At 43.1% G+C, this 27,813-nt stretch overlaps 2 protein-coding genes across 5 annotated transcripts in view; one reads left to right on the top strand and one right to left on the bottom strand.

Moving 5' to 3' along the window:
* The window catches only part of ATSYTF (C2 domain-containing protein), a 283,910-nt gene that overhangs the window by 26,801 nt on the left and 229,296 nt on the right, over positions 1 to 27,813 (top strand). The window lies entirely within an intron of this gene.
* Positions 9,600 to 12,291, bottom strand: LOC149179383 (uncharacterized). The gene is made up of 2 exons (XM_089420637.1): positions 10,666 to 12,291; positions 9,600 to 10,505 (listed from the first exon to the last, which is right to left on the bottom strand). The coding sequence occupies exons 1-2, from the start codon at positions 12,188 to 12,190 to the stop codon at positions 10,108 to 10,110; spliced, it is 1,923 nt and encodes a 640-aa protein (XP_089276763.1). The 5' UTR covers positions 12,191 to 12,291; the 3' UTR covers positions 9,600 to 10,107.

Raw genomic sequence — 27,813 nt, 5'->3', positions numbered from 1 at the left:
ACTTTGCTTCATAAATCCATCAGATCCACCTTTTCAACGCTTCGTTGACTTCCCATCGCAAAGCGCATAATTCCTTCATATCTGCGTTTTTCTATTAATAATGAAAATATATCATAAAGCATGCTTTTTCCGCTTCTAACGCGGGCTTTGCACAATTTTCGAGGTAAACCTTTCCCGTTGATTCATCCCCACCGTTGATCTACGCTTTTCAGATCGGACGATCTGTAAAGTTTTTGGGTGGGGCATAAGCTCAGAGAATACCCGCCCGAAATGGGCGGTTTCCTCTCTCCACCTGACTGCTACGTGTTGAATGCTGAGTGGAATCGGGTGAATTCCAAATAAAACCATCTACCGCTTTTCTCCACCTGAAAACCCGCCTTATAATTTGAAAACTGCCTTTTGCACACCTTGCGGAGTTGCCGGACTTATATATCATAATATATATCACTATCGGATCCGGCCCGCAATCGGCATGTCATATATATATATAAAGTGCTATGGGATGATCGCGAACCCGCTGGGGCCTTAAAATATAATATATCTATATATATATATATATATATATATATATATATATATATATATATATATATGCTTTAAGTCCGGCCTTTCTATTATAATGTTTATAATAGAAATACACATAAAACTGCGTGGCTTTTGATATATTAATAAAACCTTTACAACCCGCGATAAGACGGACGCGCTGAGTTATATAAAATATAGCGTATAAACTATCAGGTCCGGAATCCAATCGCTCATCGCAATCGACGCTTTCCATATATATATATATATATATATATAATATGTTGTGCGATCACGGACCCGCCGCAATTATAAAACACAATATATATTATATCGGGTCCGGCCATCGCAATCGCAATCGGCATAAGTCATAAATGTTATGTTGTAATCGCGGACCCGACGGAACTATAAATCATGGCGTAATCAATATCAGGTCTGACCCATCATTATTGCGGACCCGCTGGTATTAAAAACATAATATATATCCTTTCAGGTCCGTCATCGCAAATCGCGATCGGCGGAACCCGTATGCATGTGTATAAAGGGCCTTTCGATACAGCAGACCCGACGAACTTTTAAACAGAATGTATATATTTCAGGTTCGGCTATATATGTTTTAACACCTGTTTTCTTTGTAAATCCGCTACATTTCTTTATTTCTTTCACGTTTCGATATGCACATATATATCCGGTTATGGCTCCATTTATGTTGCGGTTTAACTTTATCACATGGGCCAATTCCTTTATATTTGTTCCTTTTGCGATTTTGATATATTATAACGAATAAATACCTCATTACTTTTAGATTTTGCGGAGTAGAAAATATAAAGGGCTTCATTGAGGTTGAAACCCCCTTAATGATTTTAGGCCACACATTGTGATAAAATTTATAAATAAGGCTTAAATCACAATATAAGCTACAACACACCCCAAGGTGAAATACTAGGTCTGATAAATCCCAAGTCTAAGAGCTCTTTTAACTGCATCTGCAACTCACAAAGTTCTGGAGTTGTCATTCTATAGGGTGTCTTAGATATTGGTTCTGCACTAGGTTTTAGGTCGATTGTGAAATCAATTTCTCTTACAGGAGGTAATCCAGGCAATTCTTTAGGAAAAACATCCTTGAATTCTGACAAAACTGGATGTTGATCTAGGGAAGGTCCTTTCTGGTCACTTACAGCCTCGACCAAATATAGTTTGCAACCTTGTCTGAGACAACGTTTTACCTTCATCATGGATATGAATCGTAGTGACACTCCCCTCTTGATTCCAAAAATCTCAATTGGCCTACCTTCATCATCTAAACAGATCACTTTCTTCTTGAAACAGTCTACCAAAGCTTGATGAGCTTCTAGCCAGTCCATTCCAATAATTACATCATACGTCCCCAATGCTGTGACGTATGCCTTCAACTTAGTCATGCACACCCCGAGGTTTACTTGACATTGGTCAACACTAGGTCCTACTGCTTGTTTTATCCCAAAAGCCATCTCAACTTGTTTAAAGTCATCGTGCTCGTAGGCTACCAACCCACATTTTTCTAATGCAACCGGTGAAATGAAACTATTTGTAGCACCAGAATCAAACAAAATTTTAACTTTTACTTTGTTTATCATACCTGAGGTTTCTACCACGACAGACTGGTGTTCAACTTGTTGGTTGTCAACAGCTACATAGATTCGATGGTGGCTACTTGCCCCCCCCACTGGTTCTTTTCCTTCTCTATGGTTGTTACCAGTTTGTAACTCAGGGCAGTCCCGCTGGTAATGAGGTCCTCTGCATCCCCAACAAGTGATGCGCGGTGGACCTTGAACCGAATGTTGTGGAGTTCTTTGGAAAGAGTTCCTTCCCCTGGAACCCCTGCCCCCACTTGTTGCTCCTCGCGTATGACTTTGATTTGTACGCGCCCTTGAAGCTGCGGGTGAAGCTGCACTAGAAACCATTGAAATCCCCACTGTCGGTGCTCTAGGTACAACCCTGTTTCCATATGGTGGTGGCCTCAGACTTCCTCCCCTTTGGAAGGTACGAGGGGCCTTCCCCATAAACCCTGTTTGGCGTGGAAAGATGGCTCTGCCTCCACCCTTTAAGTCTAAGTGTTCTTCGACATAATGAGCCTGTTCTACAACTTCTGCAACTGAGGATGGTTTCCACATCTGCACCATTGCCCTAATCTTAGGGTTCAATCCATAAATAAAACGATCTGCTTGGCGCTGGTTAGTATCCATGTAGGAGACATACTTGACCAATTCCATGAATCGAATTTCATATTCTTCTACTGTACGACTTCCCTGTACCAGGGCATGGAAGGCTCCTACCTGTTGTTCTTCATAATACGCTGGCAGGTACTTTTTCCTGAATCTCTCCTCAAATAATTCCCAAGTAACTGTGTCTGGAGTGAGGTGCAGTTGACGCTCCAAGTTACCCCACCAATTCAGAGCACTATCTCTGAGTTGGAATATTGCTATTTTGGCTTTGGAATTGAATTGTAATCCCTTAGTGCGAAGCACCTTCTCATTCCCTCTAACCAGGCTTCTGCATGCTCGTTGGCACGACCTCCTGCAAACTCTGGGAGCTTAATCTTCTGGAGCTCCCTAGTAATGTCCTCAATTGGAGGTCCTCTATCAGGGTCTCTAGATCCCTCGAGATTCCCTAACCCTGATGGAGGGTGTTCCTCTTCCACTTCATTTGTTTGGTGCCCTCTTAAGGTCTCATTAATTGCTTCTAGGGAACGTAGGATGAGAGTCAATTCTAGTGAAGGTAATGGGTTATTTGTAGGAGGTCCTTGTGACGACTCTCCGGGTCCTTGATTTCTTCGCGTCCTCACCATTTTGAATTTGTTCAAAATCTACACGATACCTAAGACTTATTAGCACAACTTAGGGCCTTCTCAGTTCTCACTTGTCTCACACATAGTTTGCATAATGATAGATGCAAGTTTTCCCTTTTGTTATACTTGTAAACGACTATTTCTAATACAGAGATGATAATCGTGGTTCTACTAAATTCCCCCCCATTGTTATCTAAGCAAGTGCTAGTCACCCTTAAGTATCCTTAGGTATCCCTAAACAATCATGCTAAATCCATTTTATACGTTTTTGAGCCTTCACATAATCATTAACCTTCCATTTTTAATCACATTATTATATCTAGGCCCCTTTTGAAATTTCATCTACAACGTTAGATTAGTTTTCAAAGGGGGTGCCTAGCTGTCTCAACCAACTCAATATTGACATTATTGTTAGGTGTATACTATCTAATTGATGTTTATCGAATGGCTAGTGCTATATGTTTGAAGATAGAAATCAATGTTTTTAGATGAGTTATATCCATGGAACCACAATATAAAAGGTGGCCTTGTCTTTAGTGTTGGTGGAATATTGAAGGCATATTCAAGGAAAACCGCAACCCAGATGTTGTTTGGATAAAATTTTACAATTCTAAGCATTGGGCAATTGTTAAGGAACAAATATCATGACTTATGTGACAATTATACACCCCCACTTGGGCACCATTCTTGTGCATTGTATAAACATTTCTATTTACCAAGGTACAATCTTAATTCATGGTATGGAAACAATTTCCAATTTGGATAGCATGTGTTCGAATGATACATAGACTCAAGGCTTTAATTTAGATAGATATGCATTTGATCCAACTAGGATATCGACACATGGATTGGTATACATAATATTATCATAAGCCAAAACCATGGATTTATTGTATCTTCTCTAGGAATTAACACAAGGAAACCTTCATGTAAATGAGAAGTAACCAAAGAAGTAAGATTCTTAGCAATGAGTGCAACATGGAAACTGGAACACCTACAGTTCCTTTACAATTTTGAACACATGTAACTACTATCGCATAGTGACATTTTACAAGACGAATAATTAATGATTGTAGACCAACTGCTTCCTTGGAGTACTTTAAAATGGCTGCCTAAAATAGAGATATGGGTCTCTGCGATGAGAGTGTATTAGTATTAAATTTGCTCAATCCCGGAGGTAATGCGACCTCTGAAATCTTCCTGTGCATTATTAGCATACCGGTTTCGTCTTTGAAATTCAGAATTTATGCATGACTAGTGTATTTTGTATCGCTTTCTTCTTAAGTCTTTTAAAAGCGTGATTGGCCTGGTTTCCCATCTAATACCTTGATAAAGTCTGCAACAGTCATTTGTATGTTTTAATTCATATTGGCGTTCCCCTGTTTTCATTTTATGCATTGATTTAGTCCCGCAAGCCGAATTTTAGTTTACACTAAGAAAAGGCGCAAAACACAGAACCGGATTCGAAACCCGGACTTGAAATTTTATAAAGGGTGACTTATAACCTTATCGGGTCCATAAGGCAATATCAGATCGGAGGTTTGAAACGGAGTGAGCCTGGCTCGTGGAATTGCGACTTGCAATATTGCAATGGGCCGATGTGCGATTTAATCGTAATCGTCGGATCGCAAGCCGTCATGATTTGATCGCCAATTGGAGGTCGGGGCAGTTAAGGGCTGTGACACGGCGATACGCCGATGGTCGATATTCCGATAGCGATGAATCGTTGATTGGAGATCGGGGAAAGCGGAGTTTGGAGAGCGCGGAGGTAGTTTGGAGTAGGCGGACCCGCCGATAATTATAGTTACGGGTGTATAAGTTTTGAAGTCCGGCCTTAAGGCTTCCGGTCGGGTTTTCCATGTGTTCCCGTGTTATTCATATATTTCTGATTTTATGTATTTGTGATCGTTACGATAACGATATTGCGATAGACCAATGGCGAAGGGCGATGAGCAGACCCGAAAGATATATGGGTTCATATGTATATTTTTGAGATCTAGCTAAGCCTAATGGAGCGGGTTTTCCCGTGTATCCCGATTTATTGTTATCCCGGGGTTTTAAGGGCTTAAGGCCTTGAATAACGCTCCCGGTAGGTTATTGAAGAGATTTCAAGTTGTGAAATGCCAGAAGTTGACCCCTAGGGCTTCAAAGGATTTCAAAAGGAGCAGGTCCCTGAACATGAAATGTGAAGCAGAGCATGACGCTGTACGAGGATTGAGGAGAGGATCGAGTAGAGCGAGAGCAGAGTTGCGTGTGGATTGCATATGAAACAGAGGTCTTTATTTGTTTTAATCAGGCCCAAGGCCGAGACTCTGTAACCCTTTTAATTATGAATAAATGATGTTGTCTGTGTAATTCATTATTAAACCTGCGTAATCGTGTTATGCTTCCATGTGTTTTGTTTGTATTCGGGAAAGAATCAATGATTGCCCTGTTTCCATACTTTGCAGTAGAAAACACAGCGTTAAAGGCAGAATCGACGTAGTTTGGTCCTGCAAGCGGAAATCCCAATTACACTAAGAAATAGCGCAAAACACTTAATGGATCCGAAAGCCGGATTTGAAATATTATACACAGAACCTTTGGGATTTGTTGGGTCCGTGAAACATTATCGCATCGCTAAAGCGGAGCGGCATATGTTAAAGGCCCAACCCGAAACCTTGTGACATATCGCATCGGAACTCTTGAGGGGGAGCAGTAAGGCTTTAAGCAGAGACAACAGCGATCGCCGATAGCGATTAGCGATAAATCGCATCGGGACTCTGCCAAAGGAAAGCGCCGAGTCAAAGGACCTAGCGACTACCGACTAGCGATAAAGCGATTAAATCTGGACCGTCGGATTGGTCAGATCCCGATCTTCGGTAATAACGCATATTTTTTATTTAAAAGGGGAAAAAGCATTGTTTTGGGCATTTTCAAAGGCATTCCGATTCCGAAAGGAAAAGGCAAAGTTTTTAGAGAAAAGGGGTGTTTAGGTGGGGTGATTGTTGGGTTATAGGGTTGTTTTCTGCCTGCGTCAATATTTAAAGCTTTAAGTGTCATTCCTTCATAGAAAATCATAAAACAAAAAAAAGTCTGACTTTAAGCCTGTCAGGCCTGTTCCGAACAGGACATGTCCGAGAACAATAGAGAAATCGAAACGAATAAGCTCAACCTTGAGGGCATGAAAATACAGAGCAATGTGTCCATTTTATAATCAATCAAAGACCAAATCAATCGACCAAAAGGGTTTGAAAAAGAAGCCAGGGTGCAGTTGGATCGAGGTTAAGAACACAGTTCATACATTTAAGGCCAAAGACAGGTACCGGCCACAAACAGGGAAGACATATTTAAAATCTGGAGGAATTAATGGCGGAAAATGAAGGCGGAGGAGTTCCTTATTACCAGAGGGATAGGAGCAGATGGATTCAACGACATCGCTAGACAGGGCAATGGAGGACGCTGAGGTTCTCATTTCAGATGCAATCTAGAGAAGTCGAGCATCAACGCTGAAGGACAGTCTTTGTCCAGAAAACCACAAAGGTCCCGTGGTGAAAATTTCCATGGTATACCCAGGAACATATACAAACATCTCTCCCTTTTCTTTTTAACAAAGCATATGACAGTTAATATGCCTGTAAAATGCAACTATAACATGTTTTTACTTCAGTTTTATTGCTTTTCATGGCAATAAAGAGGGTATCATTTTCAATCTAAAAACAAATTGTTATATGTATATATTAGGATTACAAGTCCTTATGAGGGTTACAAGCTCTTATAGCGGAATTTGGGTTTAGTGGGTTTTGGGTCCAGATTTTGAACCAAAGCTCTGATACCACGTGTAAGGTCCCATCCTAGGGTCTTCTAACAGATCTATATTCTCTAAATTTAAATGCAATAAGAGGCAATAATTTATTTTCTTACAAGACATTTAAACGATGATAATTTACCATTTAAATACTAATCCTTACAATTTTAGTAGTGAATATTTCATTTCAATCACTTATATGAGTAATCTATGAATAGAGGAATACCTGTACCGATAGCCCGGTGGAGATGCCCTTGAGCTACTGCTCCTACTAAAACGCTCCTTTTGACTACCGATTGGATTTACCTCCCAGCCAACTAGGAAGTAATTCCTATCCCAGGAAACCTCCACAGGTTCCTTAGCCCTCTGAGCCCAAGTCCAACCAGATGTAGTGTGTGTGCCCAAAACCAAGATAAACAATACTCCCTTCCTCTCTCTCCAACAATTCCTCAAAACCACTGCCAACCGCAATCAAAAGAAAGACCCAACATCCCCCTTTCTCCCTTCCTCCTTTCCCTTTTATACCCCTCCTTTCCTCTCCACCTCAACCACCTTTCATTAATGTCATAACTTCTTCCTCATCCTTACAGTTGACTTCTCTTCTCCCAAGTAAATCTGAGAGTACATTTGGGAATGTGATATGAATATAAAATTGGGTAATTAATGGGAGAGGACCATGTCTTCTCCCAAGTAAATGTGAGAGTACATTTTGGGGATGAGAGATGAATATATAAATTGGTAATTAATGGAGAGGACCATGTCTTCTCCCAAGTAAATGTGAGAGTACATTTTGGGGATGAGAGATGAATATATAAATTGGTAGTTAATGGAGAGGACCATGTCTTCTCCCAAGTAAATGTGAGAGTACATTTTGGGGATGAGAGATGAATATATAAATTGGTAATTAATGGAGAGGACCATGTCTTCTCCCAAGTAAATGTGAGAATACATTTGGGAATGTAAGATGAATATATAAATTGGTAATTAGTGGAGAGGACCATGTCTTCGCCTAAGTAAATGTGAGAGTACATTTGAGAATGTGAGATGAATATATATAATTTGGAATAATGGAAAGAGACCATATCCTATCCAAGATTCAATTGGCGAAGTCAAGTTGGGAATTTGAATAATAGCAATAATGAATTTTATATCAATAAATAAATTTATAGTTTCCCAAATGAAGGTAATATTTCTCAATATTTTCAGGTAATGTAAACATTAATAAAATTTTCATGATAAGATTAAGTGGGGCATTACAAAGACTCCCAAAACTAATGGACAAGGGGTTGGCCCCTTGTTCTCCAAATAATAAACTTGTGGTGCTCCTAATGGGTGTGAGGGCACACAAGTAACCTCATGGGTCTCCAAGTAAGTCGAAGATGCCTATAGACTATCTGTAAGGGCTCAGATGATGGTGTAAGTGATGCCACATCCACATACAAGTCCTGGGTCATCTGCCAAGTGCATGGTACAACTGTGGGGCTAGTTGGGCATGGTGAACTAGGTGCATCTTCCTTGTCCAATAGGTGAATTTCGAGCAATATCTTAACATCTCCGGGGATCCACGGAGTGTTGTCTATTATTGTGGAGGCTCATGGCTCTTGACACACATCTTACATGTGCCAATGTAGCCCTCTGGAGGTTTAGGACCCTGTATAGGGAGACCAAACCCAAAATGGAGACCATTTGCAATCCCGCATAAGATCCAATGCGTCCCATGGGCCATAGCCTTTCAGTACAACAAGTCATCAAGGAAATCGAGTTAAAGAGCGTATAAACAATGTACAACAAATGGGCACTTCAGAATGGCATGCCCTTCCATAATGGGCTTTGGCATGTGCTAATGTTTCCAAGCTCCAAATGGGGTTAACCAAGCATCCTATTAGGTGGTGTCTACCTTTAAAGGGGATAGTATGTCCAAGGTACATGCTTCAAAGGGTGGTGGCATGTGATGAAGAGATGAATGGAGCAGGGAGTGAAAGAGGCAACCTTGGGCCACACACTGGGGTACAAGGGTAGCTAATAAAAGAAAAGCCCACACTTGGGTATATAATATATAGGAGGGAGCAATCGTGGTGCAAGAGGTGCCCTGACCTTGATTTTTCCACCCTCCTTAATATGCCTTTTTCCTTTTATGATTTTTCTTTGATTAACTGCTCGGGACTCAAAGGATAAGAGCATGATGTATAAGGTATAGCAGTGGATATCCCCTTAAAGGTAGGGTGGTTCATTACCCACCAGGGGTTGGGACAATTATGGTTTCCTGAATGATAAAGGAGGCTCATCTAGGGCCCATAGGAACCGGGGTGATGGCCATGAGAATGGGGTAGAGCTTATGCATTGGGTTTTGCCCAATGTTTTACAACTCGGACTCGGACTCGGACTCGGCCGAGGATCGACTCGGACTCGGACTCGGACTCGGTAATGACTCGGCCGGCTCGATTTCAATGACTCGGTCGTTGTAAAAAATACATTAAATATTTATTTTTTTTATAAAAAAACATAATTTTAAATATTTTAAACATAATTTTAAAGATTTTCATTCAAGTTTCCAAACACACAACATTATAATATACATGGAAGACAACATATGATCAAAGTAGGCTCATGAACCAATCCATTATATCAAAATGGTACGGTGTACCCAATGGCAATAGTAAATACATAGTCAACTGTAGTCTGTCATACATGATCAAAGACTCAAGAGTCAAAACAAAATACAAATAACCAAGGAGGCTAGTAGCTACTGCCAGAGGAGCCAAGATCATCTCGACCAATCTCTGGATCATCATCATCAGAGTCAGACAAGGGGCCCCATGGCTCCTCCTCATCATCATCGTCTCCAACTGCAACTGTAGAAGTGGTGCCAGTACCACTAGGCTGTGCAGCAGATGCAAGCTGAGATAGAGTACAAATGCGGCTGCGCTTCTGTCGTGGCTGAGCAGAGGAAGCACCTACAACTGGAGTCCTACTAGCTGGCTGTGAGACTGAGGCTGGTGGATTGGGATCTGCATTCAACTGAACATGGATCTCCAACATCAAGTGATTCAAGATCCTCATCAGGATCAAACTCTGGTAGACGACTCTCCACTACCCAATCTGATGTTGGGTCAATGTCTTCCAACACAATGGGATCTGAATCAGGTCTTTTGTTCAGCAATTGGTTCCGTCTGAGCCGAAGGTTGTATTGGACAAAAACTAGATCATTCAACCGTTTTTGCTCCAAACGGTTTCTCTTCTTTGTGTGAATCCTCTCAAATACAGACCAATTGCGCTCACACCCAGATGCACTGCAAGTTTGACTCAAAATACGAATTGCAAACCTTTGCAATTCAGGGCACTGGCCACCAAAGGCCTCCCACCATTGTGCTGCAAAAAACATAGGAGTGTAATAAATTATGAGTTAGATGAAGGCTGAAGCTCAACAAAATTACAAATTATATCTAACTTTCAAATTATAAATGATTTAACAAACTTTAATAAAAAAAGTAAAACCATTAAGAAATTGAAAATTGAAATTTTTGTTTACCTGGCTCATCTGCTTCTCTTGCAATCTTTGCTAGGTTCTTCCCAAAGGTACCTGTTGCATTGCTGAAGGATGTGACCTGCTGATGTATCAGCAGCTGATCAGACTCCGATGGGACCATGCGCTCAATGCAATCAACCAGTCCATCTCTGACCTCCCCCCTCAAAGCTCCTGACTCCTTAGCTTTATAATGATACCATGGGTTCAAAAAATACCCAGCTGCATGTATAGGGCGATGGAGTTGATTGTTCCATCTTTCATCAATGATTGCCCAAATGGGCCCATACTTTGCCACTCTATCCTTGTATGCTGTCTTTATTTGCTCCTTTGCTTGATCCATAGCCTCATAAATGAAGCCCATAGCCAACCTTTCCCCATCCACCAACCGCAACACCTTAACTAGTGGCTCAGCAAGCTTCACAATCTCTGTTGCCTTTCTCCAAAAAGTTTCATCATGGACTTTCCTTTTCAATTCTCTGCCTTCTGGTTTGTTAGACCAACTGCTTTGATTCCATTCATCACTGGAAAACATCTTTTGCAAGTTTCTATGTTGGGAAAGCATAGATTGCAATGTCAAAAAATGTGTAGCAAATCTAGTGATGGCAGGCCTAATGATATCCTTGCCTCCAGTGTGTTTCCTCATGAGACTCAAAACCAGTGTATGATTGTAGATAAATTTTGTTATGCTTTTGGCATTATCTACAGTGTTTCTGACCCAATCTAATTTTCCAATATCCTCAAGCATGAGGTCTATGCAATGTGCAGCGCATGGGGTCCAAAAGATGGTCTTGTGTTTTTCCTCTAACAGTCTACCAGCAAGAACATAGTTAGAGGCATTGTCTGTGATGATTTGAACAACATTAGCCACCCCCACATCTTGAATAACCTCATCCAATAGCTGAAACAACAAGTGGCCATCTTTTACCTTATCAGATGCATCAACTGATTTTAAAAACATGGTTCCCTGTGGGCAGAAGGCAAGAAAGTTTATGATGGTACGGTTTCTTTGATCAGTCCATCCATCTGACATGATGGTACACCCTGTTCTTGCCCATGATTCCTTGAAATCTTGCAAATACTCATTAATTGATTGAATTTCTTTCTGCAAACGAAACCCCCTTAGCTCTTGCATAGTAGGGCCTTTGAAGCCTTTTCCAGCAGCATGTATGGCCTCAAACATAGGCTCATAATATGGTGAACGAGCAGCATTAAAGGGGATATCAGCATCATACCACCATCTAGCTATGTAGTCACAAGCAGTCTCCCTCAATTCTTTCTTCCAATGGTCATCTAAAGTGGGCTGAGCAAGACCTTTACTAATACCAACTTCAGGACCATGTGCATCTGATGGAGAGGAGCCTGAGTGAGTGAAAAAACTTTTGATAGTCCCATCACCCTTCATTCTACCCTTTCCCTTATCTTGAACAGAAGCAAAAGAGGGAGGAACATAACGGAAAGGGTTTGATGCATCAGTTTGAGGGATAGAGGAAGAACCCTCAAACTCATAGTGGGGGTTGGCAGCCATCATTCTTTGTATCTCCCTCTTCCTCCCAATTTCAGCCTGTATCTCTTTTTGCCTAGTCTTTTCTTCTTTAAATTTTTCAAAGCTTTCCAACAAATTCTTTCTAATCTCCCCAATTTCATCAGATTTACATGCAGTAATATTGCCTTTAATCCCTGCCAAGTGTTGTTTCAACCTATTAATCCCCCCAGGACCTTCCTTAATTTTCCTATGGCAAAACTTGCAACACATCTGATTATCAACCATTTCAACATATGCCCAAGCAGGATCTTTTGCTCTAGGTGCCATTTTTTGACTAGGAAAACAATCTGAAAATGAAAAAAAAAAAAAAATTTGATTCAATGTTCATTTATTTGACAAAAAACACTCTCTAAGCTTTCTTGATATGCAACTAAAATTTACTAAGCAAAAACAGATTTGTAAGGGTGGAAAAAAATACCTCCAGGCACAAACTGCCTCCTCAAGCTTGCTCCAAAAATCAGCTCCTCAATGCTGCTCCAAATGGCTGCCCAAGAAGCTCCTCACTCCAGCTACAATGCTCCTCCAAGACTCCTCACTGCTGCTCCAAAACAAGCTCAAGAACTGCTCACTAACTCTCAAAGAAGACTCTCACTCAAATGCATAAGACTGCTGTGAGTGAAATGAGAGCATTTGGCTGTCTTAAATAGAGTTTGGGAGGGGGAAATGGACCCCAAAAGCATTTAACAACTTACAATAACCATTTAGAATCCACAAACCCTAATTATCTTTACCAAATATCAGCAAAAAATTGATTTTTTTTTATAAAAAACGCTGCCCAGCCGTCCTTTCCATGACTCGGCCGAGTCAATACGGACCCGGCCGGGTTGACCGAGTCAGCTATGACTCGGCCGGGTCATTGGATGACCCGGCCGAGTCATAGCTGACTCGGTCAGCCGAGCCGGGTCATGGGCCGGGTCACTTAAATGGTGATTGAAACGGTTAGAAACGGCCGTTTCCGTTTCAGTTCGGCCGTTTCGTAAAACATTGGTTTTGCCCACGTGCTAAATGTGTTTGTCTCAACCATCTTTTGCATTTTGTCGTACATTTTCCTTATTGAATATGGCTAATTATGCTTTCACTTTTCTTTTTAGCTGCATCAGCCTCTGGGGCATCATTCCAAGCCTGACCCAAGGCAAGGGGAGGGAGAAGGCTAACCCTATGTGGACCCAGTGGAGGGATGTGGACCCAGGTGGGAGAAATGATGAATGGGGTTATAATGAGTGGAAGGGGGTGATATATGTGGATGAGGGAGCGGGACCACATAATTGAAATCAGGGTTTTGCATGTAATACCATCCCTAAAGCCCAAAGGTCAGTAAAAGAGATCCTATGGGACTAGGGTCCAAGGTTAACATCCAAAGAAGGTCTAGGGGACAAGAGTACATACCTAGCCCACTCTTTCCACCGAATGCCCCCATTAATCCATGCCCAAAAGTATCCATGATAAATAAACCACAATACTCAATTACCAAATGACAAGACACATCTTTAGGTTTGGGAGGCCCACCTTCAAACATACGATCATGACAGATGGGTGAGGGACCACATCGCTGGCTCAGGTGGCAGAGAAATGGCACAATGAGCTAGTTGGTGGCTGCAAGGGGCTGCTGGTTGTCGGCTGAGGACCATCTTGGAAATTTTTTCTCCTAGGGATTTCACCCACAAAATGGTGGATAACATTTGGCTCCAACTGGGAGGTGATCTCTCAAAAAGGTGGACGAAGCCACTCGAATGGGAGGTCACGAGAACTCCAATCTCTTGGTTACTGTAGACTTGTTACCCGCACATACAATAGATGAAAAACTTGGGGCAAAATGCTTTCGCGCATCTCATGATCACACATGCTTGGATTAGACCCATAAAATCGACTCATAAAAAAAAACTTTCAAATGCAGTTTTAAATCTAAATGCAACTAATCTTTCATGAGAAATATCATATGACATTAGTTCTAATACGAGAATCTGTACGCAATGCATCCTATCCTAACATGCATATGGTACAAAACTAATACTAAGTGTAATCATAAAGCTAGTGCAACCAACATATCATCAAATCAATATGCCAGCCTATATGATTACTCATGTAGCAAATGCCAAAGCGAATGTGGACATAATTACATGGATGATAAGGCCGATGGGAGGTAGGAAAATAGAATACCCACACATGGATGACGTAAGAAAAGTATGTAATCTAGTCCATGAGATCCTCTCTTCTAACCAAAATATAGAGATGTCAATGATTAGGCCCATAAACTTTTGATGGATGGCAACCTTGGGCATATGATGGTCATGTATGTCATATTTTATGGCCTCTACAGGGTTATGATTAGTAGGAACAAGAGACTGATGAGATAAAGAGACACAAGTAGGTTGTAATATTCCTAATTAGCCATGGCTAATTGGAATATTTGATTTTGTTCAATTTTTGCCTTCTATAGTTATTTGTGAATAAAAAGTGAGGAAGGGGGACATAACTCACTTTAGAATAAAAAGTCACTTCCTAGGTAGCACAACGTTGTGACTTAAAGGGGAGCCAAGGGGGCCAAAGGGGGACGCAGAAGTGGAGCCCACGCAGACACATGGAGAGACTGCGCAGGAGGGAAGAACACATGGCAAGAGGGGAATCACGCAGGAGGAGGTGAGCCTAGGGATTGTGAGAGGCAGAGGCTATAAAATAGAGAGGAGCCCCCTCATTTTGGATCATTCAGTTATGTGCATTTTGAGCTAGTCGTTTCGACTTCTGAGCACGCTGGCTGTTTAGCTAGTCTGCAGCACTGTTTAGTGCATTGAGTGTCTCCGTTCGGAGATCTCACCCTTAGCCCCGGGGGACTTCGAGTGCTTGCTCGGGCAAGGTATTCCCATTGGCATTTCAGCAGTAGTTTCATCAGCCTTTTTGCAGCAGTAGTGGCAGCGTTTTGGAGGACTGCGCAACACTAGGAGAGGGACGCAGTTCTGAAGAACTGCGCAGTATTGTTAGAGGGACGCAATTATGGGTTGAGGATTTGCAGGAGGTTTGGTGCTGAGAGGTAGAGCAGGGGATCAACCTTTGCATATTGAGGAGTTTTGGCAGGGGTTTCAGGCAGGTTTCTGGAGTATCTCATTCAGTGGCAGCGCAGAGCAGTGAGGAACTGCGCAGAACCCCAAGGGGGTGATTTTCGGGGGTCGGCCATTCCATGAGAGCTCTCTAGGTTTTTCTGGGTTTCTCGAGTAGAGTCCGATTCTAGAGTTTCAGCTTTTTCTGAGGAGGGGAGCAGCCGCAAATCCTCATTTGATTCGTAATAGCAGCAGCAGCATAGTAGTTTCCCAACAGCTTGGACGCAGATCTGAGAAAGGCCATTCCTTTGCTATTCTGAGTGTATTTCTTCACTTGCCTTGTGCAAGTAGAGGTGCCATCTACCTAATCACCTCTTGTACTCATTTTATTACTCAGTATAATAAAATGGCTTAGCATTCTATCTGCATTTCTTGTGTATTTGCTTATGGTTTATTTGATATATATCGTATCATTGTTATTTGTATTTCTTTGAGCATTCTCGGCTATTATACCACTTGTGTGTTTTTATTATACTCTTAGACAGAGTCTGGAAAGGGCCAAGTAGCCTCCGGATCTCGTCCTCTTTTTAGAGGCGACATATCTGGTAAATGCCCTCCCAGTGCATCTCTGGTTGGAGTTTGCTTGTGTTTGGTGTGTATCTCTGATAAGGGATATTACAGTGGTATCAGAGCATAGATCTGACTTAGCCTGTGGAGCTAGCAATCTATGACACCGGGGGAGAAACCCTATATCTGTTACAGAGGTCGGAGATACAGAGACACTGGGCGTAGGTTGGAGAATACCTACGGAGAGGGAGGTTGTGTTCCGGTGGTGGACGCATAACAAGAGGAGCCTGTGGTGGACGCAGAACAGAGGGAGCCGGTGGTGGACGCAGAGCGGGAGGCTCCAATGGCAGATGATGACGGGAAGAGATTTGCAGATATGCTCCTCAAATCAGTGCAGGATCTGTCAAGGCAGATTGAGGTGATGGGGCAGAGATTCACGGCAGTAGAGGCCAGACAGCGTGAGAACCCATGGGTTTTCCAGGTTGGTGAGGGATCGGGTGCATCCCACCATTTACCAGAGTAGTGTGATACTGCGCAGCAGGTGGCCTCACATGCCCTTACACGCTCTACCATGCCCACTTTCTTAGGAGCAGACACGGGGGCCGTAGCCCAGCAGGAGGCAGAGCCTGGACACTTGGGTGATTATTTCGCAGAGTACCAGGCCTATGGGCAGGAGTTCAGGGAAGCCCTCTCACTCTGTGATTTTGTTAAGCTCCAACGGGATAGTAGACCTCGCGACCATCACAGAGGGTACCAACATTATCATGATGGTGACAACCACCGTGCAGTGAATAGATTCCACCTGCCTACGTTTGATGGCTCATCAAACAGTTCGGCAAGGTCTTGGGTGGAGAAGCTGGACATTTATTTCCAGCTTAACCAGATGTCGGAGGCAGAGGCCATCAAGGTGGCAACATTGCATTTGGATGGCGAGGCCCCACGATTGGTGGTTTCATGGGATGGTTACACTTGGGCACTCTACAGTGACGACATACGCTGAGTTTACCAGGAGATTGATGGAGCGATTTGACCGGAGGGATCCAGAGCAGCGTTTTGTTGAGTTGACAAGGCTCAAACAGACAGGAGCCCAGAGACCTACATTACAGATTTCTTGAGGGTCTCAGTGATGGTGCCAGATCTATCCACGACATGGAAGATCTATATGTATGTTGAGGGGTTAGCAGAGCCACTTCGGGGTCTAGTCAGATCCGCTAGACCAACCACCCTTCAGCATGCTATCAGCAGGACCCGGGACCTACAAGATGTCTTACCTAGGACCTGGACACCTTAACCCCAGAGACAAACTTTCCAGTCTGAGGGGAAGGATGTGAGGATTCCACTTCAAAAGGGGAATCCAGGATGAGTGCAGATTGACGATGATGTCAAGAGGGAGCTGAAGAAGAAGCGGTTGTGTTTCACATGTCAGGAGCCATGGGCACCAGGACATAGATGTGCTGCTGGCAAGGCACATTTCATTGAGGTTTTCTCCGAGAGCAGTGGAGAAGAGGATGACGAGGATGGTGTGGAGGCAGGAGATAGCCATGATGGACAGGGACCTTTGCCACCTCCACCGCCAGCAGCAGGTGGTGCATCTTTTGCACCCACCGGAGGGGCCCTTGCTGCATTGCGAGGAGTTCCCAAGTATCTGACGCTACGCGTACGAGGGACGGTACGTGGCCAGCGAGTGTCAATTTTGGTTGACAGTGGGGCGACCCACAACTTCATCGATGCACAGATGGTTGAGCAGAGAGGCATACTGACGGAGAGCTTTGATGGGTTTTCAGTCTTGGTCCCAGGAGATCAGACCATGACGTGTGCTCGATATGTTCCAGAGCTTTCAGTGACGATGGGCACCTACACATTGACTGACCACTTTTTCGTGGTCGATATTCCGGACACCAACATGATACTGGGTGTTCAGTGGCTTATTACTCTAGGGAAGGTCACGACGGATTGGAAGACCCTAGAGATGGAGTGGGATGATGAGAAGATAGGGAGGCATGAGAAGATACAGGGACAACACACATATCCGCCTCAGACTGTGTTGGCTCATCGAATGGAGGCAGTCTTCCGGAAGGGAGACATAGAGTGGGCAGTGGAGCTGCATGCATCAGCGGCAGGGACTATAGGGCAAATGGTACATCCAGAGATCCAGTCCATCCTTGATCGGTATGCTATAGTGTTTGGAGAGATTCCACCAGGACAGCCATCAGATCGGGGGTTTGAACACACTATCGAGCTTGAGCAGGGCATCCAGGTAGTGATCACCACCCCCTATAGGCACCCCAAGGCCTATCGAGACGAGATTGAGCGGGCTATCCAGAGTTGCTGGCTCTTGGGCACATTCGATCAAGCACGAGTCCTTTTGCTTCTTCTGTGATGTTGGTGAAGAAGAAGGACGGTACGCTGAGAATGTGCATTGACTACTGGGCCTTGAACAAGAAGACCATGAAGAACAGGTACCCCATACCCAGGATCGATGAGTTGATGGACGAGTTGAGAGGGGCACGTTTCTTCTCAAAGATTGATTTGAGATCGGGGTATCATCAGATTCGCGTGAGGGAGCGGGACATTCCCAAGACCGCCTTCAGGTGTCACTATGGGCACTTTGAGTTCTTGGTTATGCCTTTTGGGCTAACCAACGCCCCAGGTACATTTCAATCCTGCATGAATCACATCTTCTGTAGTCACTTGAGGAAGTTTGTGTTGGTATTCTTCGATGACATTCTCATTTACAGCAGGACTTGGGAGGAGCATCTCCAACATATTGAGACAGTATTACGCATCTTGGAGCAGCAGTTCTATGCCAAGCTCTCCAAATGTGAGTTTGGGTTGACGGAGATGTTATACTTGGGACACATCATTGGAGTGGACGGAGTGAGGGTCCACGAGGAGAAGATTAGGGCCATCAGAGATTGGCCGGAGCCGAGAAACGTGACGGAACTTCGAGGATTCATTGGCATTTGTACTTACTACCGGAAGTTCATCAAAGGTTTCTCACAGCTTGCTGCATCCCTGACAGATTTGACAAGGAAGGGGGCATTCAGTTGGTCGGATACAGCGCAGTGAGCCTTTCACAGGCTCAAGGAGGTTATGAGCAGCTGCCCAGTGCTTGCAGTGCTAGATTTTACGTAGCCATTTGTTTTGGAGTGTGATGCGTCGGGAGAGGGGATCGGCGCAGTATTGATGCAGGGAGGTCACCCTATAGCCTTTGAGAGCCGGAAGCTCCTTCCGCATGAGAGATTGTATTCTATATACAACAAGGAGATGCTGGCCATCATGCATGCATTGGCTAAGTACTGGCAGTATTTGGTGGGGAACAGGTTCAGGGTGAGGACTGATCACAACAGCCTCAAGTTCTTTTTGGAGCAGAAGCAGTTGCAGGAGACGCAGCAGAAGTGGATCAGTGAGATCCAAGCATATGACTTCGACATTGAGTATGTCAAGGGTAAGAACAACGTGGTAGCAGATGCCCTTTCACGTAGACCAGCCACATTGTCTCTTATGAGCTTGGACACAGATTGGAGGGCTCGACTCTTAGTAGAGTACTCCAAGGATAGGTTTGCATGTGAGATTCTGGACGAGCAGGTGGCAGATGACAAGTTCAGGGTGATCGATGAGATCATCTATTACAGGGATCGGATCTTCTTGAATGAGGGGTCTCAGCTCAAGAAGAAGATACTCCAGGCATCACATGATTCACCATTAGCAGGCCATCAGGGGTTTACCAAAACCTACAGGGCCATTAGAGAGAGGTTCTCCTGGAAGGGCCTCAAGGAGGACGTACTCCGGCATATCAGGGAGTGCGATGTTTGCCAGCGGAACAAGGGAGAGATGAGCCATCCCGCGGGTTTATTGCAGCCGCTACCCATTCCGGAGGGGAATGGGAAAGCATTTCGATGGACTTCATCACAGGATTGCCCACGGTACAGGGCAAGGATTGTATCTTTGTCGTCGTTGACCGATTGACAAAGTACGTGGATTTCTTTGCCATATCTGCACACTACACAGCAGCACAGGTGGTCGAGCTGTTCTTCAGGTAGATCTTCAGGCTAATGGTCTTCCTAGGACCATCGTCAGTGACAGGGACAACCGTTTCATGGGCGGGTTTTGGTAGGAGCTTTTCTGGTTGGTGGGGACGGAGTTGACTCCGAGTACCAGTTATCACCCACAGACGGATGGGCAAACAGAGATAGCTAACAAGTGGCTGGAGGGCTACTTGCGTAACTATGTCAGTGGGCAGCAGCGAGCATGGTTGAGATGGTTGCATCTAGGGGAGTACTGCTACAATACTTCACATCACATGTCCATTGGTATGTCACCATTCTATGCTTTATATGGGTATCATCCTTTATTTTTGCTGACGTGATGTTTGGTGATAGCAAGGCTCCCAGAGCCAAGATATGGATCCAAGAGAGTGAGGATATTCTCCGAGCTCTCAAGGATAACATGGCTACAACAAAGAGCCAGCAGAAGCTGTATGCCGACAGGGGTCGGGTGGAGAGACAGTTCGAGGTAGGGGACATGGTCTACCTACAGTTACAACCATATCGACAGTCGTCACTAAAATAGAAGGGGGTTGTGAAGCTTAAGCCCCGCTTTTATGGGCCGTACAGGGTGATACGCAGGGTTGGACAGGTTGCATATGAGTTGGAGCTACCCCAAGGTAGCAAGATTCATAACGTTTTCCATGTATCATGCCTGAAAAAGGCATTGGGGTAGCAAGTGACATTGACAGATGAGCTACCACCCATGGATGACGAGGGGCATTTGGAATTGCAACCGGAGGCCATCATTGATACCAGGGAGAGGCAACTGCGGAGCAGGATGGTTCGGGAATTCTTGGTGAGGTGGAAGAATTTGTCGGATGAGGATGCCACTTGGGAGAGTGAGAAGATTTTGCAGCATCCATCACTTCAGTTGCTTGAGGACAAGCAACATCTTGCCGGGGAAGATTGTAATATTCCTAATTAGCCATGGCTAATTGGAATATTCGATTTTGTTCAATTTTTGCCTTATATAGTTATTTGTGAATAAAAAGTGAGGAAGGGGGACATAACTCACTTTAGAATAAAAATTCACTTCCTAGGTAGCACAATGTTGTGACTTAAAGGGGAGCCAAGGCGGCCAAAGGGGGACGTAGAAGTGGATCCCACGCAGAGACATGGAGAGACTGCGCAGGAGGGAAGAACACATGGCAAGAGGGGAATCACGCAGGAGGAGGTGAGCCTAGGGATTGTGAGAGGCAGAGGCTATAAAATAGAGAGGAGCCCCTTCATTGTGGATCATTCAGTTATGTGCATTATGAGCTAGTCGTTTCGACTTCTGAGCATGCTGGCTATTTAGCTAGTCTACAACACTATTTAGTGCATTGAGTGTCTCTGTTCGGAGATCTCACCCTTAGCCTCGGGGGACTTCGAGTGCCTGCTCGGGCAAGGTATTCCCATTGGCATTTCAGCAGTAGTTTCATCAACGTTTTTGCAGCAGTAGTGGCAGCGTTTTGGAGGACTGCGCAGCACCAGGAGAGGGACGCAGTTATGAAGAACTGCGCAGTACTGTTAGAGGGATGCAGTTCTGGGTTGAGGATTTGCAGGAGGTTTGGTGCTGAGAGGTAGAGCAGGGGATCAACCCTTGCATATTCAGGAGTTTTGGCAGGGCTTTCAAGCAGGTTTCTGGAGTATCTCATTCAGTGGCAGCGCAGAGCAGTGAGGAACTACGCAGAACCCCAAGGGGGTGATTTTCGGGGGTCGGCCATTCCATGAGAGCTTTCTGGGTTTTTCTGGGTTTCTCGAGTAGAGTCCAATTCCAGAGTTTCAACTTTTTCTGAGGAGGGGGGCAGCCCCAAATCCTCATTTGATTCCTAGCAGCAACAACAGCACAGCAGTTTCCCAGCAGCTTGGACGCAGATCAGAGAAGGGCCATTCCTTTGTTATTTTGAGTGTATTTCTTCACTTGCCTTGTGCAAGTATAGGTGCCATCTACTTGATCACCTCCTGTACTCATTTTATTACTCAGTATAAAAAAATGGCTTAGCATTCTATCTGCATTTCTTGTGTATCTACTTATGGTTTATTTGATATATATCGTATCACTGTTATTTGTATTTCTTTGAGCATTCTCGGCTATTATACCACTTGTGTGTTTTTATTATACTCTTAGACAGAGTCTGGAAAGGGCCAGGTAGCCTCTAGATCTCGTCCTCTTTTTAGAGGCGACATATCTGGTAAATGCCCTCCTAGTCCATCTCTGGTTGGAGTTTGCTTGTGTTTGGGGTATATTCCTGATAAGGGATATTATGTAGGTTGCCCATGATGATCACACTGGAAAGGGGAGGTTATAGATTGATCATGATCCTGAGGGGGTGCCTAAGGAGATAAAGAATATTCAATGAGGGGTTCTTCCTCGACACTATACTCAGAAAGGGGAAAGGGATCAAGGTCAATTGAGATCATATGAGAACAAGCACGAGAATCACTCTCAAAATGCTGAACAAGAGAAGAAGGCAAAGGGGAGGGTGGAGTGTTATATCCAATAGGTTTATCTTTCCCAAAATCATAAATTCATAATCAGGTGATTTGACTATAGAATCATAAGGAGGAGCCTTATCGATTTCCTTAGTATCATAGATTGGGCCATTCCTAACATGAAAATTGATCACTTCCAACTGCCCCTCCTTATGCAAGGAAAATAAACTTTCTCCTTCCCAAGGGCATCAATGGATATGTCATCATAAATAATACTCGAGAGAAAGGGAGGACCAATTTCAGCCTCATCCTCCTTGTCGGTGTCATAAATATGAGCACAATCAAATTGAGGACCGACAATTTCCCATTTCTCCTTGTCAATATGGAAGTAATCTCGAATATTATCTTGGGGAAAATGGGATCACCTTCCTCAAGGTACCCAAAAGGAGAGTCATCAAGAGTAATATCCTCGAGAAAGGTAAGGTTAGTCTCAACCAATGTTGCACTAATCGTTATCGGGATTAATTTGGCGCGGGAAAAAATCGTAATAATTGGGAAAAATCGGTAATAATCGGGAAAAAATCGTTTGGTACAAAAATATTCATTTTTTTTCAATTTATTTAGTATCTAAACCATCTACAACATAAAATAAATACATCGACACATAAATATGATAAAATAACTAATATATAGATGTTTAATATCATTTCTAGTGTTAAAATCACACATAACAGTGAATCATGTCCTGAATCCTGAGTCCCAACTCAACCTCAAAATATCAACAAAAAATATAATAATGTATCTCATGAGTCATAATGTCATATGCAATGAAATGAACAAAATAACTAAAGTCTAATACTATTGATTTCCTCTGCCCCTCTTGCGAGAAAATGCCATAGCTTTCCCTTTCCCTCTAGATGTAAATGCTGGTGCTGGTGGAGTTGGCAGTGGAGTCTGCTGTGCTCTAGAAGCTGAAAAACTAGAAGTAGGAGCTATAGGAGGTAGACCACGTCCTTTGCTGGTGGCAAGGGTAGCCCGGGTAGGTGGTGTCACCTCCTCCTCCTGTTGCTCCAACTCCTCCTCCTCCTCCACTACATCTTGCACTAACCAATCATCAACAGACTCCATGAGAGGCCTCTCGGCCTCAACCCTCCATGCAACAGTGGTGTCAATCCCATCTAATGAGATGGCCTCCATATCAGGTGTCCTCTCAAGTTGCCTCACCCATAATCGAAGATTGTAGTAGACGTAGACCATGTCATTAAGTCGTTGGGATTCTAACCTGTACAAAGATCATGAAATAATAATTATAAAAAAATATTGTTTAATGAATTCAAAAATTTATTTGGAAATTTGCAATATTTTAAATTTTTTAAGTGTTAACCTGTTGCGCTTCTTGTTGTGTATTTTTTCAAATACACTCCAGTTGCCTCACATCCTGAGGAGCTACATGTTTGGTTGAGGATTCGAATGGCAAGCTTTTGCAGAAGGGGTACCCTGGCCACATACATTCTCCACCATGCATCTACAACAAAATTACAAATAAAATTTTAAATAAGCATAAGAAAAAAAATGGAATTTGAAGAGACAATGAAATTTGAAACAAACTAAAAAATAGCTGGCATTTTAATTGTCCTATTAGTCACAATGATGTCAAAGCCAAATGTGCCACCTGCCATCCTATATGTCTTAATTTCTTTAGAAATTTCTGTACGTTCTGCTGGAGATCGCATCATCCTCTGGACACAGGTTAAGAATCCATCCATGATCTCAACATCAAATACGAACCCACATGCGTAAGAAAATGTGGGGTTCAGGAAAATCTCAGCAGCATGAATGGGATGATGGAGTGTGTTGTTCCATTGTTCATCAATCACTCCCCATAGGAGGAGTTGTCTCTGAAACCTCTCATCTCTCTTATCATCATAGTAGGCCCGAATGGCTTCTTTGGCCCTATCCATGGTCTCATATAAATAGCTCATTGCGGGCTTCTCACCATCAACTAACTGAAGAACCTTTACCAAAAATTCAGTAACGACGCACACCTCCTGCACTCTCGCCCAGAAGTCTTCCTGGTATGAAACTAGTCTGCATATGGCCTCTCCCTTTGGTTTGTGGCTCATTGGCAAAGCACGCCACTCCTCTGAAAGAAACATTCTCTTCATATCCCACATAGAATTCAAGAGGGATTGAAGAGATATGAAACTGGTGGCAAACCGTGTAATGGAGGGGCGCACCAACTCTTTGTTGTTGGTGAATCTTTTCATCAAGCTAAGCACAGATGTATGATTATATATAAATTTTATAATGCTTTTAGATGACTCAACAATATCTTTGACAAAGAGAATTTTCCCTATGTCCTCCAACATCAAATCAATACAGTGTGCAGCACAAGGTGTCCAAAATAAAGTAGGATGCCTGTCCATAATCATCTTGCCAGTAACAACATAATTTGCAGCATTGTCCGTTATGACTTGGACAACATTTTCTGCACCCACCTCCAAAATAAACACATCCAACAAATCACATAAAGTTCTTGCATCTTTGATTTGTGCAGATGCATCAACAGATTTGATAAACATAGTCCCCTTGGGACAACTAACCAAGAAGTTTATAAGGGTTCTCCCCTTTTGGTCAGTGCAACCATCTGACATCACAGTGCATCCTGTTTGTGCCCATGATCCCCTAAAATCCTCCAATCTTTTGGTGCAGTCAAGCTTTTCATTTTGAAGAATTCGGCCTCTCATGTCATGATAAGAAGGGATTTTGTACCCTGGGCCAACAGTTGCAATAGCATCAAGAGCAGGTTGGAAAAATGGATTATTCCTTACAATGCTGAAAGGAATATCACTCCAAAGGAGAAATTTTGCTAGCAACTTGTCAGCTTGTTCTTTCTCAGTTTTTTTAGCATTGAACTGATAGATGGTTGTGAACTAGGTGTGGTTCGAGGAAGAAAAAATGATGAGGCAGTTACCGGGTTGGTTGATACTGTAGTAGAACCACTGACACGTACTTGTTCAGCTGACTTTTTTAGTTGCCTCTTCATTTCTGCTTTGGCCTCTCTATTGTGGTTTAAAGTTTCCAATGCTTTAATGGCTCTTCGGATGAGTTCAGGATTTGTCTCTGTGCAAGGCCCTACATCAAATCCAGGGATTTGTGCAAGGTGATACTTCAATCTGTACACCCCCCCGGACATATGGTGCCCACACAACTTGCAAGACAAGTTCATTCTATCATTCAGAGCATCAGGTTCACCAAATTCCCAGAAAAGGTCCAATTTCCTTGGCATGTTTGATTTTGAACTTTGAAGTTGAAAACTTGAATGGTGTTTCGGTGAACCTATGGGAAAATAAGGATTACAATTTAGTATTTACAAGTTACAAACTTACAATTTAGTATTTTACTATTTACATTGTACAAAAACTAAAAAAAAATTACATACAATTTAAGAAACCCCATTCCAAACCCAACCAAAAAAACTAAAAAAAATATACATTGGACAAATGTGAAAAACCCCATTCCAAACCTAACCAAAAAGCCTAAAAAAAAATTACATTGGACAAATGTCGAAAACCCCATTCCAAACCCAACCAAAAACATAGAAAAAAAAACAAAAACCAAGTTACAAAACAATGAAAACAAAAAACGTTGGTGCCCATACCGGTTTATGGAGATAATGTGTCTCCTCCTTAGCTCACTCTTCGATTTTCTCCTCCAGGTAGTTGATTTAGCTCCAAATCTCCAAGTCTCCAAGTCTCCAAACCCAGTGTGCCCTCTGCTGTCCAAATGAAATAAAAAAATCGCGTTTTTCCTAATAAACATGCGCTGCCCGATGGAGTGGCGATTTTTTCGAAAAAATCAGCCAAAAAAAATTTCTGCGATTAAATCGCCCGAATTAATCGTTTTTTTGAAAAAATCGCGATTAAATGATTTAATCGCGATTTTTTCCCGATTAGTGCAACACTAGTCTCAACTTCATCCTTCCCAACACGTGTTGTCAAAATCATCCTTTTCGTCATGTGGACCCGAGGAGGACTTGTCTTCTTGCTCATTACTTAGATTCCCATTGTCTTGATGATGGTCAATGAAGGCTTCCTCTTGGATGCTAATGTGGGGTATACTTGAAAGTGTCTAAGAAAACCATCAGCGAACTCCTCAATAGATGAGATGCTTTTAGGTTCATGATCATGTAGCCATGAGTTATGACCACCGAGACATCCCATGAACAACAACATAAGGGCATCTTGGTGAACAACCTCCTCTCTTGAAGCATGTGCATTAAATCTTTCTACGTGGTTAATTGCGGAGAGTGGATCACCATCAAACATGGGCACCCCACGTACCATCCTTCCCATGACATGATTAGGGTGCCCAGGGATGCTAGCAATGTCCAAAGCGGGAAATTTATCAAAGAAAGACAACCTATTTGAGATATACATGAAAAATATGTAGGAGTCGCCCAGGTGAATTTAAAGAGGCCTAGAAAAATGCTTGCTTCACCTTACAAGCATCGACCTTAAAGTTCAATGAAGAACTAGGGCTTTGTTTTTCCAATGGAGTTGCCAATAATGTTATGTCAATATCTCATATGGGGAACAAAACACACATTTTGTGTCCTCAACAACGACGCCCAAATGTTACCACTCAAACTAACAGGGGGCCTAAAATGGGATCCTTGAAGGGCTACTACTAGGCTAAGGGCAACAATGGATCGATAGCCCACTGTTACCTCGGCTAAGGCTCCCCACTCTTTACAAACTTTCACTGGTGGGAGGAGACCCATTATGATAAAGATCACAAAATGGATTGACCAATGATAGGGCAAGGGGTGATCCTAGAAGCCTATTCACAAGAGAGTCTCAATTTTCAAATATGTGGCTTGCTTGTCTTGGAAGACAAGATAGAAGGCTCTCAAGGTAGGGCTTGGGGAGAATTTCAAGGGTTAGGTTTTGAGTACGTGTCTTATCAAGGAGATCCCTAAGCCCTAAAATTCTTGTGGAAACTTGGGTTCCAGGTGATCTTCGAAGAAGTAACCTTGATAGTGCATGGGACCACACGGGACCAGGTGGAACCGAGGTTAGGTCAAGGGGATAGGATTTAGCAACCAATGATATGCTTGACCTAATTAGGGAGGGAAAAGGGATCAAGGAATGAATTTTTAATGAAAGGCAATGCAAGGATCCCAATGAGGTTTCTAGCCTAAGGGAAACCAACGACAAGAATTGGTCTTCGAGCTAGGGGTTGTGATATCTCAAGATCCCACTGTCGGAATCTCATGAAATTTGGAGGGCTCCTTGAGGACACACTAACGCAGTTGTGGACCAAAAATCAAAATATTTGGATGACTAGATTGTGAGATATTTGGTGCCCTAGGTGACCTAGAGGACTAGACCTAGAGAAGAGGAGAGGGGAGAAGGGAAGTAGGTTTAAGGTGATCACCTTTGGGTGGACCAATGCCTAATACTTTGGGGAGATTAGAATCAAGTAGAATTATGACTATGGACCTTTGAATTTTCTAGGTCAAGGAGACCTAAAAGATAACTTT

This window comes from Pinus tabuliformis, chromosome 4_1 (assembly GCF_031772625.1).
Source record: "Pinus tabuliformis cultivar Carrire ecotype Pingquan chromosome 4_1, CPIR1, whole genome shotgun sequence".
NCBI classification, from domain to species: domain Eukaryota; kingdom Viridiplantae; phylum Streptophyta; class Pinopsida; order Pinales; family Pinaceae; genus Pinus; species Pinus tabuliformis.
The sequence above is the reverse complement of the archived record's forward strand: the minus strand, read 5'-3'. Positions and strand labels throughout refer to the sequence as shown.

Bases quoted from the DNA above. Each gene is read 5' to 3' on its own strand.
- LOC149179383 (XM_089420637.1), bottom strand. From the start codon at position 12,190: ATGATGGCTGCCAACCCCCACTATGAGTTTGAGGGTTCTTCCTCTATC. The intron at 10,506-10,665 runs GTAAACAAAAAT...TGTTTTTTGCAG, and splicing joins AAGAGAAGCAGATGAGCCAG to CACAATGGTGGGAGGCCTTT.